General features: G+C 36.7%; 1 protein-coding gene across 1 annotated transcript in view; it reads left to right on the forward strand.

The window, feature by feature from the left end:
• MIB1 (MIB E3 ubiquitin protein ligase 1) overlaps positions 1 to 16,721 on the forward strand; it is a 135,534-nt gene extending 118,813 nt beyond the window's left edge. The window contains exons 19-21 of the mRNA XM_054583439.1: positions 2,086 to 2,199; positions 3,373 to 3,473; positions 13,289 to 16,721. Coding sequence (XP_054439414.1) covers positions 2,086 to 2,199; positions 3,373 to 3,473; positions 13,289 to 13,429 — 356 coding nt within the window. The 3' untranslated portion in view covers positions 13,430 to 16,721. The remainder of the gene's footprint in view (positions 1 to 2,085; positions 2,200 to 3,372; positions 3,474 to 13,288) is intronic.
• The last annotated feature ends 223 nt before the right edge of the window (positions 16,722 to 16,944 follow it).

The raw sequence follows: 16,944 nt of genomic DNA on the forward strand, positions 1-16,944 counted from the left end.
TCGATCGTTGGGTTCATCTAGCCTGCTTTTGATTCCTTCTACCCTGTTTTTCAATTCAGAAATGGTATTCTTCATATCCTTTTGTATCTTCTTGATAGTTTCTGTGTCCTTTTCCAGGTTGATATAGATTGCTGTAAGATCCTGATAGTTTCTCTGCAGTTTCTCATAGTTCTCTTTGAGCTGACTGAGCTCATTGAGCTTCCTTAGAGCCATTGTTTTGAATTCAGTATCTGATAGTTTCGTTGCCTCTATTTCATTTAGCTCTCTGTGAGGATTCCTCCTTTCCCCTCATTTGGGGAGAACTTCTTTTTCTTCCCATTTTTGTTAGAGTTTTTGTTTGTTTGTTTGTTTGTTTTTTGATTTTTTTTGCTACTTCTTCAGATTGGTCCGTCCAGATTTCCTGACTTTGTGGATTAAACTTGTATGGTAGTAGGTGGGTCTTTTAAAAAATTTTTTTTCTTCTCTTTCTGGATCCGCCTCTGATGATGTCAGTTGTTGACCCTGTCTGACCTTGGGTCATTTGTTTGAGCTTTCCAGGAATCTACTGTCTGTGTCTGTCTCCTATAATTGTTAATCTGGTCACTCTGTCCTCATCTGTCAGGCTTAGGCACCACAGGGCGGAGCAGTGCCTTTTGATGGTGGGCCTGTCCTGTTCTTATAGGCTGTTGTCACTCAGGGGAGTAATCCGCCTGAGCAAGATGGTGAACGTGGAGGTGGAGGGAGGGCAGGGGAGCGGGGGGAGGATTCAGAACTGGGACTCTGTGGTTATTCCTCCAGTTCTTTCCCCAGTGCCCCCATCTCCAGTCTCTCCTCGAGGGTCTCTGGGCAGCTCTGTGACCCCTTCAGCCAAGGATCCACTATTTCTGCAGATCGTTTTGTGATATTTCTGAGTCGACTGGCTCATGCGCCCACTTCTGCCTTTTTGGGGGTGTGGCCTACATGCCTGCACAAAATGGAGACCATGGAGTGGGGAGGGAGTCAGCCCCGGGAATACCAGCTAATCCTCCAGTTCTTTCCCCAACGCTTCCATCTCCAGTCTCTCCTCAAGGGTCTCTAGACAGCTGTGTGTCCCTTTTGGCCAGGGATCCTCTATTTCTTCCAGCCAGTCTGCACTCAGCCCGCAGCCCACATGCGCACAAGCTGTGTGCAGAGTGCACAAAAGGCAGGTTTATTGACCCACTTATGCCTGAGTGAGATGGTAGCTGCAGAGTTGGAGGTGAGTTATCACTGGGGCTCAGCTGGGCACCGTCTCAGTTCTCTTCACAAAGTTTTCCTCACCCATCTTTCCTCAGGCACCGGCCCACTCTGCTGCCACCTCTACCCAGAGATCAAGGAAGGCGGCTGCCACTGCAGATTTTTGCGTTGGCCTTTTAAATATCTCTGTGCATCTCCAGCCGTCTTGTCTCTTGCAGAAAGCACCCGGAAGCCTTTTGGGGTTGCGTTTTGTCTGTGCGTTTTCCTGGTTCTAGCTGCTGTAGTCTAGGGGTCCCTGTTTATGGTTCAGACCCTGTTCTTCTCAGGGGGATCCAACTGACCATTTCAATGTCCCTCTGGTGCTGGTGCCCATGGGCAACCAGCCCACCCTCTTGTGGCTCCACCGGACTTCTCACCTGTTGGGATGTGTGAAAGTTGATTCCAGTGTTTGTCTACAGCTCCAAGGCTCCTCTCCCTCTATCGTTCCATTGCTTTCCAGGTGATTTCTCCACTATTTAGTCGCAATTCCAGTTTGGTCTTGGGAGGAGGTCAGCGTGACTCCCATTCACTCCTCCGCCATCTTAAAAACTCCCGAATAATAATTATTTTTGATTTTGTGGGCCCTGTGGTTTCTGTAGTAGCTCCCCAACTCTTTCCAATTGCTCAACTCTGCCATTTTAGTGCCAAAAGAAGCATAGACTATTTAAATGAATGGGTTTGATTATTTTACATTAGAACTTTATTGACAAAAAATAGGCTACTGTTTGGGGTTTGACCTGCAGAATGTAGTTTATCTGTGTTAAATTTAAATCATAAGAATGAGCAGAGAAAGGCAACCCTCCTGCTATTCATGTTCTCTTTTGTAAGAAGTGTCCTGTTGTTATCCTCCAGACTGTGCTAGCCTGATGAAAAAGTGTGTGCAGTGTCGGGCAGTTGTTGAACGAAGAGTGCCTTTCATTATGTGTTGTGGAGGCAAAAGTTCAGAAGATGCCACTGATGATATCTGTAAGTGGACTTCTTAAGCATTTCCTTTTTGGGGGAACTTCCCTGAGTATCTCTTTTCATGTATAGTACATTGTGCTCTTGTAAAACATAGGTATATGACTCGAATTTACAGAGGAACAGGTAGGGCTTTGCTCTTCTTACATTACAAGAAACCTAAAATATTTTTCTTGTTGATGATATGATTATAGAACTTTATACATTAGTTTTTTAAGATACTGCCATCTGTGATATAAAGAATATTATTGTATTTTTGCTTAAATAAAATTTGCTGTCTACTTTTAAGAAAAAATTTAGTAGATCTTGGGTGAACATAATAACATATTACAAATTATTTTTTCAGTTTATATAAGTATTAATTTAACCCTCCTATATCTAACAGGCTTACCTAGAGCATTTGAGTATTTTATAGAATAATAATTTGGGACGAGTAACTAACTGTAGATAAACTAAAGTATAAGCAAGTGAACAAGTGGAAAGATGAAAAGCAAATTATTTACCTTTAACCTTTTTAGTAGTACAACTGTGTAAAAATACTTCTCATCTTTGCACTAGACATAAGCTGAATGATATCTTTGATTGCTTTGATCTGTGTACAGATGAGGAAAACATGAATGTAACTACTTCTGCCCAGGGGTTTTTGTCTTTATCACCAGTAGAGCAGAATAAAAGTCCCAGGGATAGATTACCTAGAATAAAAGACCAAAAATCTAGAGAGTAGGAAAAGTGAAATAAAAATTTCCTTTCATTTAGTAGACCACTGATTATGGCCTTTCTTTCATGAGTTTCTCATCTCAGATCACTAACAACAAGGAGAGCTGGGAATAAAGGAAGGAGGCTTGTTGCCAAAATTAGTTAAAATGCTGTGCTGCTTCTCTTCTTGGATTGGTACAGGGCAGGAACAGGGAAAATAAGCACAAAATGTGTTTGTCAAAGGAAGCAAGTAGAACCTTGGAAAACCTGAAAGTCTGGTTGTAGAGTGTTGTCTGGCTGTTAAAAAATTAACGTGTAACCCTATTTCTTTGTGAAGATTATAAATGAAGGAGTATAACATCAATGTCACAACTGTTATCCATGTAAAAATACTACATAAAGAGGAGTTTAATAATAGTCTTTCGTTTTTAATGAAAAAGTAATAATTTTAGAAATAAAAAAATTGTTGTATCTGTGTTATAGCAAGTGGAAATATCCCAGTGTTACAAAAGGACAAGGATAATACCAATGTCAACGCAGATGTGCAGAAGTTGCAGCAACAGTTACAGGACATTAAAGAGCAGGTAATAATGATTTCTTTGTGGTAAAAAAGGATTCTAGGAGTGGCATTTCATATAATTTTAGTGTTTCCTACACTAAACAGAGTTTAGTGTTTCCTACAATAGACATGGTTCATATTAACGTATCACTTGTAGTATTTGAATATTTGCAATTACGTAAAATCTGATTAAAAGATTTACTCCTGCACTTGCCAAAATAGGAAACACTCACATGACCAATAAACATGAAAAAATTCTCAACCACATTAGTAATCAAGAAATGAAAATTAAAACCACTATGAGGTACCTTTTGCCACCTACCAGACTGTGCGAAAAGCTTAGTGTTAAAAACTGTCAGGGTTAAGTGTTTAGGCAGAAAATGTAGCAGCCATAACTCACAATGCTGGCAGGAATGTAAGTTAGTAAAAAACACATTGGAAAAATTTGTCATTATTTAATAAAACTAAATAGAATATTGTTTGGGGATGCAAACTTGGGAAAAATCATACAGATGGCATTTAAAATCAAGAGTAGTGGTTTTTTCTTGGCTAAGATGTCTGGGGAAGAGGCATAAGAGAAGTTTCTAGAATACTGATATTCCATTTCTTGATTTAACTATCAATTACATTCATGTTACCAGTTTGTGAACTTTTATTAAACTGTGCACTTATGATTTATGCATATTTCTCTCTAGATATGATACTTTATACACACAAGCACACAATGAAGGAAATATAAATGCAAAATTCAAAATAGTGTTTATCAGTGAGAAGTGGATGGAAAGGATTGGGGAGGATGTGTGGAAGGGCTTTAAATGAAAAGGCTGTGTTCCATGTTTTAAACTGGGTGGTGGTCATATTGTTTTTTATATTTTGTACATACCAACAGAAATGCTCTTATACCTACTCAATAAAAGCAACAATAAAATAATGAAAATTAGCTAAAACCTGAGACGTATGGTAAGAAAGTCTTCTTCCCACCAATGTTACTATTTGACCCAGCAATTAAATCTGATTTAATTCAAAGGATTGAGCTGCAAAAAGGTGTTATTTCTTTAGTAGATAGTTACATCAGTGTTGCCATGCAGTATTGGAGTCAACACTTGTCTTTTCTATCAGAATTTGTAAGAATGTAATATTGTCAATAGACAGTGATGTAGGATAACTAATGACCCTTGTGGTAACTAATTTAGAATTAAATGGGTATATTTATTAGAAATTTAAATGGGAAATTGAAATTCAGATGGGTCTGTGTGTACCCATCTGAAAAGATGAAAAGTCTGTGATTGGGCCGATTTTTCTTCTGAAATCTAGTGCCCAGTAATACTTGTTATATAGTAAATAAGTAAAGATAAATATGGACATACAAGTTCTTAATGTACGAATATTAAAGTAGGAACATATTTAGCTCATTCTAGTATAAAGTAAAATGTTTAGAATTTTGAAGCTCTTTAGAACCACAGTTCCTTTTCCATAGACACTTATATAAAGCTAAAACTGATTCTTGGACACACTTTCTGTGAAAAGCATTGTATCTCTTAATTGTGAATTAAAATTGCTTTTATAATAAATAGTGACACCATATATGGATCTAAAAGGATAATTCAGCTTTACCTTTATCCAAAGTTTACTATTCAGAAACATTTATTCTTCCTTAAATTATCTTTATTACCACATTTTATCAATAAAGTGTTTAAATACTTTAAATATATTTTCTGTGGAATGATGGGATTTCTTGCTGGGACCCCCTCAGCAAGAGTTATAAAGAGTTAAAGAGTTAAAAAGTTATAAAGAGAAAGCATCTGAATAACTCTCCTATTTTATTTTAAATCTCTAATCTTTCCTTTACCCCAGTGTCTCTTTAACAGACAGTAATTTCATGTGCTCTTACAGATGTATTAACTCGAAGTAACTCAACCCAGGCTGCACAGATGTGTTTATTTTTGGAAATAAGAGTTTTTAATTACTTATATAGAACTCATGAAAACTTAATTTAATTTGGCTTTTTAAAATAAAAGACATGATTTTCTGCAGTTTTACTTTTCAAAACTTTAAAATAAATGTGAAAATTTACTTTGGAAGTGTGGGGTCAACAAGGTAGGCTACAATTGCATTTTTTTTAACTTGGTAAAATTTTTTATTATTAAATTTATTGGGTGACATTGGTTAATGAAATTATGTAGGTTTTATGCATACAGTTCTATACTGCATCATATATATAATGTATTGTGTGTTCACCACACCCCTGTCAAGTGTTCCATCGCCATTTATTCTTCTTTACCCTCTTTTACTTCCTTCCATCTCATTCCCTCTGGTAATCACCATACTGTTGTCTGTGTCTATGAGTATTTTTATTTTTCTTTGCTTAATCCCTCCTACTTTTTCACCTAGACCCAACCCTTTTCCCCACTGACAGCTGTTAGACCGTTCTCTGTATCTTTAAGTCTGTTTCTATTTTGTTAGTTTATTTTATTCATTAGATTTCACATATAAGTGAAATCATACAGTACTTGTCTTTTTCTCACTTATTTTCCTTAGCAGCAGGTTTATCCATGCTGTCGCAAAAAGTAAATTTCCTTTCTTTTTTTTACAGCCAAGTAGTAGTCCATTGTGTAAATGTACCACAGCTTTTTTTAATCCACTAATCTACTGATGGGCACTTGGCCTGTTTCCAAATCTTGGCTATTGTAAATAATACACAATGAACATATTGTGCATATAATTTTTTGAATTAAGTATTTCTGGTTTATTTGGATATATTCCCAAGTGGTATATAGGTGGAATTGCTGGGTCATAAAGCAGTTCTATTTTTAATATTTTGAGGTAACTCCATAGTGCTTTCCTCAGTGACTGCACCAATCTACATTCCCACCAACAGTGCACAAGGATTCCCTTTTTTTCACATTGTGACCAACTCTTGTTGTATGTTGATTTATTCATGATAGCCATTCGGACAGGTATGAAGTGATACCTCATTGTGGCTTTAATTTGCATTTCTCTGATGATGAGTAACATTGAGTGTCTCTTCATATCTGTTGGCCATCTGTATGTCCGTTTTAGACAAATGTGTATTTAGATCCTTTACTATTTCTTACTGGATTGTTTTTTTTGGTGTTGAGTTTTATTAAGTTCCATAAGTTCCTTATAAATTTTGGATATTAAGCCCTTATCAGATGTTTTGGTGAATATGTTCTCCCACTCAGTGGCTTATCTTTTCATTTTGTTGATGGTTTCCTTTGCTGTGAAAAAAATTTTTCGTTTGATGTAGTCCCATTTGTTTATGTTTTCTTTTGTTTCCCATGCCCGAGGTAATATATCAAAAAGTACTGCTATGAGAAATGTCCGAGATTTTACCGCCGATGATTTCTTATGGTTCTGAGTCTAACATTTAAGTTTTTAACCATTTTGAGTTTATTCCTTTATATGCTGTAAGAAGGTTGTCAGTCTCATTTTTTTGTATCTATCTGTCCAGTTTTCCCCAAACCATTTATTGAAGACTGTCTATTGCATTGTATGTTTTTGCCTCTTTTGTCAAATACTGATTGAATATAAAGGTGTAGGTTTATTTCTGGACTGTCTCTTCTGTTCCATTAATCTTATATGTCTTTTTATGTCAGTACCATGCTATTTTGATGACTGTGGCCTTGTAGTATAGTTTGATATCAGGTAGTGTGATTCCTCCAACTTTGTTCTTCTGCTATGGATATTTGGGGTCTTCTGTGATTCTATATAAATTTTTGTAATGTTCTGTGAAATATGCCATTGGTATCTTGATAGGATTTGTGTTGAATCTGTAGATTGCTTTGGGTACTATGGACATTGTTATGATGTAAATTCTTCCTATCCATGAACACAGCATATGCTTCCACATATTTGTATGTTCCTCATTTTCTTTCTTTAATGTCTTATAATTTTCTGAGTACAGGTCTCTTACATCCTTTGTTAAATTGATTCCTAGGGTTTTTGTTTTTTTTTTAATTCAATTGTTGATGGAATTGTTTTCTTAGTTCCTCTTTCTGATAGTTATTGGTATATAAAAATGCGACTGATTTCTGGATATTTATTTTGTATCCTGCCACTTTAATGAATTCATTTATCAGTTGTAGTAGTTTTTTGGTGGAATCTTTAGGAATCTCTATATATAATATCAGGTCATCTGAAAGTAATAACAGTTTTACTTTTTTCTTTCCAATTTGAATGCTTGTTATTTCTTCTTCATGTCTGATTGCTGTGGCGAGGACTTCCTGAACTATGTTGAATAAGAGTGGTGAAAGTGGACATCCTGTCTTGTTCCAGATCTTTAGGGAAACACTTGTACTTTTTGCCCATTGAGTACGATGTTGGCTGTGTGTTTGTCACTAATGCCTTTATTATTACATTGAGGTATGTTCCCGTTGTTCCCCTTTGCTAAGAGTTTTTATCATAACTGGGTGCTAGGTTTTATGAAAAATTTTTTTTCTCACCTATTGAATAAATAGATGCATCCCAAGAATAAATCCCACTTGGTGATGGTATATGATTTTTTTAATGAATTGCTGAATCTTGTTTGCTAATATTTTGTTGAGGATTTTAGCATCTATGTTCATTAGGGATATTGACCTATAATTTTCTTTCTTCGTATTGTTTTTATGTGGTTTTGGAATTAAGATAATGCTGGCCTCATAAAATGAGCTTGGGAGTCTTCCCTCCTCTTGTATTTTTTGGAATAGTTTCAGAAGACTAGGTGTTAGTTCTTTTTTAAATGTTTGGTAAAATTCTCCTGTGAAACCATCCAGTCCAGGAATTTTGTTTATTGGGAGTTTTTTGATTACTGCCTCAATATCAATGGTTATGATCTCTCTATTCAGATTCTGTGATTCTTCCTGATTCAGTTTTGGGAGATTGTATGTTTCTAGGAATTATCTATTTCATCCAGATTTTCCAGTTTGTTGGCATGTAGTTGTTTGTAATGTTTTCTTACGTCCTTAGTATTTCTTTGGTATCAGTTGTTACTGCTCTTTCATTTCTGATTTTATTTATTTAGGTCCTCTCTGTTTTTTTCTTAATGAGTCTGCTTAAAAGTTTGTCAATCTTGTTTATCTTTTCAAAGAACCAGCTCTTGGTTTCATTGATCCTTTGTATTGTTTTTGGTTTTTTTAGATCTATTGCATTTATTTCTGCTACGATCTTTATTGTTTCCGTCTACTCACTTTGGACTTTGTCCTTTTTCAAGTTCTTCGAAGTGCAAAGTTAGATTGTTTATCTGAGATTTTTCTTCTTTCTTGAGATAAGCCAGTAATGCTCTGAATTTCTCTCTCAGGGCTGCTTTAACTGTGTCCCACAGATTTTGGGTTGTTCTCATTTTTATTTTTTTCAAGGTTTCTTTTGATTTCTTCCTTGATCACATTGTTAACCCATTCATTGTTTAGTTACATGTTATGTAGCCTCCACGTCTTTAAGTGTTTTTCAGTATTTTTCTTGTGATTTCTTGTTTCTCATACCATTACGATCAGAGAACATGCTTGATAGGATTTTTGTCTTCTTAAATTTACTAAGACTTGTTTTGTGTCCTAACATATGGGCTGTCCTAAAATATGTTTCATGTACACCTGAAAAGAATGTATATTCTGCTGCTCTGTGATGAAATGCTCTGAAGATATCAGTTAAATCCATCTGATTTAGAGTGTCATTTAAAGCTGCTGTTTCCTTGTTGATTTTCTCTCTGAAAGATCTATCCATTGATGTCAGTGAGGTGTTAAAAATTTCCTGCTGTGACTATATTATTGTTGATCTCTTCTTTTATGTCCATCAAGATTTGCTTTACATATTTAGATGCTCCTATGTTGAGTGCATAAGTTTACAAGGGTTATATCCTCTTCTTGATTTGCTCCCTTTATCATTGTGTAGCATCTTCTTTGTATCTTACTGTATAGCCTTTGTTTTAAAGTCTGTTTTGTCAGATATAAGTATTGCTACCCCAGCTCTTTTTTTTAATTTCCATTTTCATGAAATATCTTTTCCACCCCTTTAATTTTAGTCTGTGTGTACCTTTTGTTCTAAAGTGGGTCTCTTGTTGACAGGATATATATATATAGGTCTTGCTTTTTTTCCTGCTAAGCTACCATATATTTTTTCATTGGAGCATTTAAGCCATTTACATCTAAAGTGATTGTTGATATGTATTTATTTATTGCCATTTTATTCTTTTAACTGCATTTCTCTGGGTCCCCCCCCCCCTTTCTTCTTACCACTGCTTAATACAGGCCTTTTAACATTTCTTGTAATACTGGTTTGGTGGTAACAAATTCCATTAGCTTTTTTCTGTCTGGGAAGCTCTTTATTTCTCCTTTGATTTTAAATGATAGCCTTGCTGGGTAAAGTAGTCTTGGTTGTAGGTCCTTGACTTTCATCAGTTTGAATATTTCATGCCAGTCCCTTCTGGCCTGAAATGTTTCTGTTGAGAAATCAGCTGATAGTCTTATGGGAGCTCCCTTGTAGGTAATTTTTTCTCTTGCTGCTTTTAAAGTTCTCTCTTTGTCTTTGCCATTTTATATTGATTAGTCTTGGTGTGGGCCTCTTTGGTTTCATATTGTTTGGGACTCTCTGTGCTTCTTGGACTTGTGTGTCTTTTCTCTTCACCTGGTTAGAGAAGTTTACAGTTATTATTTCTTCAGATAGGATCTTGATCCCTTGCTCTGTCTTTTCTCCTACTGATACCCCTGTGGTGTGGATGTTGTTATACTTCATGTTGTCCCAAAGGTCAGTTGAACTATCCTCATTCTTTTTCATTGTTTTCTTTTTGCTGCTCTGATTGGGTGTTTCTTTTTTACCTTGTCTTCCAAATAGTTGATTCAATCCTCTGTTTTATCCAACCTGCTATTTATTCCTTTCTGTGTATTCTTTATGTCAGATATTGTATTCTTCATTTCTGAGTGGTTCTTTTTTATGATTTCTATGTCCTTTTTCATGTGTTGTAGTTCTCATTAAGTCCCTTGAGCATCCTTATAACCATTACTTTGAACTTGGTATGTGTTAAATTGCTTGACTCCATTTCATTTAGCTCTTTTTTTGAGAGTTCTCCTGTTCTTTTATTTGGGGCATGTTTCTTTGTCTCCCTGTTTTGGCTACTTGTTTGTGTTTGTTTCTATGTGTTAGGTAGATCTGCTATGACTCCCAGTTTTGGTGTGGTGACCTTATGTAGTAGGTGTCCTGTGGGACCCTGTGGTGTAGTCTCCTTTGATTACCTGAGCTGGGTGCTCCCAGAATGTCCCTTGTTTGAGTATGTGGTCCATCCTCCTGTAATTGAGTGTGTGGGATCAGCAGTGAGGCTCGATGACTATGAGGCTCAACCCTGACCACAGCATGTGAGCTGCTGCACCAGCACTGACCACATGAAACCGAATTCACCTCAGCAGCGTTTGAGTCCTACTGAGATCTCCCTTTGGATAAGCTGCTAGTGAAGTTATGGATCCTGCTCTGAAGTTGTCTGTGGTCACTGGGTGTGCTGCTTCTGGGCCTCTTGGGAGGGACTCTGGGTCAGGCCGATGTCGGATGCTGCCTGTGCCTGGCTCTTGGAAAACAAGAGCTACAAGTGGTACAGTTTGTGACTGCCTCTGCTGGGCTTGGGTGTGCACAGGAAGGACCAAGCTGCGCTCTAAGGCTGGCTTTTACCAGCACCAGGCCCATGGACAGGTCAACAGAAGTCCCAAGGCACCCTGAGATCCACCTTCAGCTGCTTCCACCTGCTGGCTGCCTGTTAGGCTCAGTCACTGAAAGAGCTGGTGGAGTCAGGAGGATGGGGCTAGTGGATTTCCTGTGAGTGGGAGGTGCCACTCAGGCTTCAGGTAAGGTGGTGGTTGTGATCTCCTCCCCAGAGCCACACAACTCAGTCTGTTGCAGATTTTTGCCCTGACCTCAGCAGCGTGGAGCCACTAGAAGTTGAGGGGGTGGGTCCTGCAGAGCGTGGAGGCTGGGTCTGCTGGAAGCTGGGTGAGTGGTTGTGTAGGATCTCCCATAATTATGGTAGGAGCATCAGTCAGATTCACTGGAAAATGGGGGAACTGGCCCGGACCCCCTCCACGGGTCAATTCAACTTCTGTACGCTGGCCAAGGCAGCTGACTCCTCAACTGGGTCTAAGCTCAGCAGGGTTGGGTGAGAGGGATTCTAGAGGGTGGGGCTGTTGCTTTCGCCCAGGCTCATGCCCCACTGAGGGGAGTGCTCCACTCAAGAAAGATGGTATCTGTCATATTGGAGAATAACAAACAGCATAGGGATTGGGGTGGCTGCCCCTCAAGGGTCTCTTCCCCAAGTCACAGTGCCAGACTATTCTCATGCGACTCTAGTCCACGCCACCCTCTCTCTATCAGAGACCAGAGTAAGTGGCTGTGAAAGAAATTTTGTGCGTTAGCCCTTTAAGATGGTATATGTGGCCCTGGTGGACTCCTATCTCTTTCTGGCGGACAGAAACTCCTCTGCTTTTCACAGCCAGATACTGTGTGGGTACCTCTTACTGGCTCTGGTGCTCTGGGCCAGGGAGAGAGTGGTCATCTTGGGGTTTAGGCCCTACGCTTTTCAGGGAACCACACTGTAGCTGAGATACCCTTTGGAACCTCAGCTGCCGCCCGAATGAGTGGGCCTAGCCCTTTTCACATCTCGGCCCTTTCTTCCAGTCTTGGTGTGGCTTCTTCTGAAAACGTTGGTTTTAAGATTCCTCTTTAGCTAGTCTTCAGTTGGTTGTTCAGGATGATTGTTCTTTAATTTATTTGTAATTCTAGTTTGGTCCTGGGAGGAGCTGAGTGTAGCTTCCATCTGCTCTACCACCATCTTGAAATCATGATGCCATTTTTTATGTGCTGTGTTTTTCCACAATGATTTCTGGTATTGTCAAAATTGGTAGTTACATTTTCGTGTAGGCTTCAGGTCTTACTTATTAGTCTAGACATTCTTGTTTAACTATTTCATTTCTATATTATTTGGGGAAAAGTATAATTCAGGATAAATATTATAATACAGGGGTAGGCAAAAGTAGGCTTACAGTTTATATGGAAACTAATACAATAATTAATAAATAATAATACAAGAATAAACTCTTATGTTTCACAGCTGTAAACTTACTTTTGCTCCACCCTCTATATTTAGATAAATTATGTTTTTATAAATGCAAAATGTTTTCTGTAAATGAATATGTGCTTTCCTAGAGTGTTTCATAGAAGTATATCTATTATACCTTTAAATTCTTCTGAGTTCATGAAGTCAGATTTATTAAAATGTAGCTAAGGTGAATTGTTTTTAACTAAGGGGAGATATACGTGGATAGTAGTGCAGTGCAGCATAATGTTTAAAATCAAGAGCTCTGGGGCCATGTGACTTGAGTTCATATTATGGCTTACTCTGGGGAAGTTTTAACCCCACTAAACCTCAGTTTCCACTTTTTTAAAGGGGATTGATAATAGAACTGATATTGTATCATATCTAGCATAGTGCTTAACATGGTTTCTTAGAGACATCTCTATATTTCCTCCTTTCCCAGTAGGCCTACAAGAACAACATAGTACCTAGAGTTGGGGAAATGGAATCAGACTGAATGGGGCTGTTTATAGTCATTCCCTATTAGATTTTGGCATTTGTGTGTTTTGTTTTATATAGTATTTTTTATGCATTATTTGTTTTATGTAGTGCCTTTTATACTATCCTGACAGTACAACCAATATTTATATTTTATAGGGGTCATATTTTAACTATTTAAAAGTTTTTTAAAATTTAAGCAACAAAAGAAAGTGATGTTACATAATTGTCTCATGTTATACTTTCAAAATATAAAATGTCTCAGCATCTATTACTTTATTTATCTTCCATACCAGACAATGTGCCCGGTGTGCTTGGATCGTCTAAAGAATATGATTTTCCTATGTGGCCATGGAACGTGCCAGCTCTGCGGTGACCGAATGAGCGAATGTCCTATTTGTCGCAAGGCTATTGAACGAAGGATTCTTTTGTATTAACGAGACACTCAGTGTGTTTTGTTAGCTAAGGTGTTTGGTCATGAGATCTTAGTAAGCTTTTAAGCTAGTCAGAGGTTGTAATGAATTTTTTAATATTATAGTTTCTTTACTAGAGTATTATTAGACTGTAAATGTATCAGAACAAAAAAAACTTAACACAAACAGTGGTTGAAGTCATGTTTTTTTTTGTTTGTTTTAATTTGAAATAGCAAATCCATGTACTCTGTAGGTAATTTACTATTGGTTAAGGGGAAAATTTCTTATGGGGTAATCCTCAAAGGTTCTGTTACAAATTTGTTAGACTTTTCATACAGCGAGTTAACAGGTACTCAGAAAAGTTATGCATCAAATAAAAGGGGCAAGTCAAACCATTGTTGCATGTATCAAGGAAATATTGAAGAGAGACTTCTTTTTAAGATAAACATAAAGTTATCCAAATGATTGTTTCTGAATTCTTAGAGTAAATGGAAGCAAAGAATGAGAGAATAATGACTTTGCATTAATCTTATTTTTCTAGATTTAAAGGGAAAAGGAAACTTGAGTCCAGTTGCCAGTTTCAAAATGACTGGTAGACATGAAAAGGAAAAATCAATTATAATGAGGAACTGAAGGGAGAAAAATTATTCAGTCACAGAGTATCTATTAAATAATATTAATGGTTGCCTTTCATATATTAATTTATACACTGTTGTGTTCAGCCAGCCTTTAAAAAGAAAATGCCTGTGAAAAGTGTACCTCAGTTTTCCCTGTGTTTACTTATCCAGGCTTGATCTGCCCAGTGAAATGATAATCCCCTAATTGGCCTCTGAGGTTCAATTCAGCTTTACTAAAATACTGAATAGTGGTACCCCAGTGATCTGAGAAGGATAATGCGTGGTCCAAAGTCAGCAATCCTTTCTTCACCATATCTATTCATTCTGACAGTAATTTTGATTCTAGGCCTTGCTTCCTTTCTCTCTCAGATAGTAAGCCTTCCTATAAAGAAAACAGTCTCTCTATACATACAGACAAGGATATTATTTAAACTGCCAGCAATATCCAAGACATAGTAAATAACCTAAAAATGAATACTCACTTTAAAAAGAATGACTAGGACATTTACAGAAATATGTCCAATTACCTGTAAATTTTTTTAACTCAAACTTTTGACTCTAGAACATCTAATCATTTTCTCTCCTTTGAATGAGTAATCTTATCTAGGATGAATATACACATAAAAAAAGTGTCTTGGGGTTCATTGCTGCTAGATATTAAGATTGTCAGCTATTTACAATAGTGTCTACTATATACTGTGTGTAAATGCACTCCTAAGAGTAGTTATCTTGTAGATTTTTTCCCCCTTTGAATCTGATCCTTAGGTCAGTTTTTCTGTTACAACAACTTAACTCTCAAAAGTGCAAAGTCTCTAGTCCTCATAGCATCATATTTCTGACTATTTAATGGCTGCTGCCATTGCAGGTCCTGGTGAAAACAATGGCAAGCTTTGCTGGCTGGTTTTATAGTTTTGGTAATTCCAAATCTGTGTTTAGCTGAGTCACATAGTTTAGAATGATAAAATTTTTATAAATTTACATTTGAAAATTTATATTGACTCCACTCAGTTATCTAATAAAGGGCCACTGAGGCTATTTTTAAGCCATATTTTGAAGTTATAAAAAGAACATCTGTCTGATGATCACATAAAGAGACAAATAAACTATGTCCTTTCAGCTTTGAAAATAATGTAAGTCCAGATTGTTCTTTTCTTCCATGCCCTAGGTCACTCATCTCTTTTCTAGTAGATCTGCTGGTAAGCAGGAAGCACCTGCCTGGCTGATGCGTGCATAGTTTGGCCAACCAGAGAACTTCATGGTCTTAGAGCTCTACCTTTATTTTTTGAGTTAAAGATTTAGATAGAGCTAAATCTTTATTTGTCTTCTGAGCTGCAGTGCTGAAACTTATATTCCTAAAAGGCTACTTCATTTTCCAGACTTGTTTATTTCCACCATATTAAAGATACAATAACTTAAAAACTTAAAAAAGCTACAAAGTCACTATAATTACAGTGTTATGCACTGGTGGATTTTCTGTATTTGTACCACTTTGAAATTTCTTTCTTTTTTTTTTTTTTTCTTGTCGTAGATGAAGTAACAGGCCCTGAGATGGCAAGTGTCCCAATTATTGTCAGCTGGCCAGCGGGGTTCCTCTATTTAAGTGGGGTTCCCTTATCCAGAGCGAACAAAGACACCCAGGAAAAATGGGATGAAATTTCTTGATGAATAGAAAATGTTTCTCTATTCACCTTTACAAGCACCTGAAAATATTTTTTAAAATTTATTTTGGGATTGTGAGAGAGAGAAAGATTAACTTAATTGTTTAAATGACTTTCCTCTAATTCTGTGAAACTGCTACCTCTTATTACACGTGTCTCTTGGCAGTGCTTTCCCAGTTAGGTATGTTTCCTTCTCATTATCACCTCTTTATCTTATGCCTCAAAGAGCTTTTACTTTTCCTAGAATCCGTTAAAAAAACAAAACTGACATGTATTCATTAAAAAACATATTGGGCTTCAGGGGCTAGATACATGACATTGAAAAAAAATGATCAGCATCTTAGCACATAGAGAATTTATCATGCAGTTGTATTTTGAAATAATCTGTAGACAAAAAGAAGGAATCCAAAGGTACTGATGGCATTTCTTCTTCATGTTTTATAAGAGAAATCATTAGGTTGTATATGGGCTCCCTTTTTCTACCCTCTCACACCTACCACATTTTCTTCTTTATTTTTCTAAGACTGTCAATTTTGTTACTCAAAACATACAACTTAAGAAATGGTGGTGCTATTATAATTGTTTTTCATTATATGTATTTAATATTTCCTGGAAGCAAGAAGGTTATTCAAGAAAAAATCATTTTGTATTAGTATAGGAATGTTAGGCAAGTGTTTAGCTGGCTGAATTATGCTTTTTGTAATTTTAAACATTGCTAGCTACTGAGGCACGAAATTAATTGATAATGTTGAAAATAACTTTCTTAGATTTATATCTTTGATGGTTTTAGCCTCCAAGACCATTCTAGCATATTGAAATGCATGTTGCTTAAGATTTGTCCAATTCAAATTTCAAAACTTGCTTCGTTTTCACACAGTAGAAATATATTGTTTAGTTATGTGATGCCCAGTTGCTGTTCTTTGTTTGTTATGAATTTTGGACCCTTTTGAACTAGGAATTAGTTAAATTTATGAACTAAGAGAATTAGTGATGGGGTAGGATAGGAAGGAGAGTAGGGGGTTGCAGCAAGTAAGAAAGAAATGTTAGTGTTTGAATTAGAGGGGGAAAGTGGGGGAGGGGGGACTGTGTAGATTCCATCAAAGCAAGAAGTGGAGAAAGTGTATTTAATTCAATAATAGAAAGGTCTTTTGATCAGTTTTCAACGTAGTTTAATTGACAATTGCTTTGTAAATTATAGACTTTAATACTACTTGCTTTAAAAAAAAATCCATAAGGAAAAGCACTTACCTTCTCAGATTGTCTA

The sequence above is a fragment of the Pteronotus mesoamericanus genome, unplaced genomic scaffold (assembly GCF_021234165.1).
Source record: "Pteronotus mesoamericanus isolate MK-2021 breed Mesoamerican mustached bat unplaced genomic scaffold, CSHL_Meso_final contig_74, whole genome shotgun sequence".
NCBI lineage: Eukaryota > Metazoa > Chordata > Mammalia > Chiroptera > Mormoopidae > Pteronotus > Pteronotus mesoamericanus.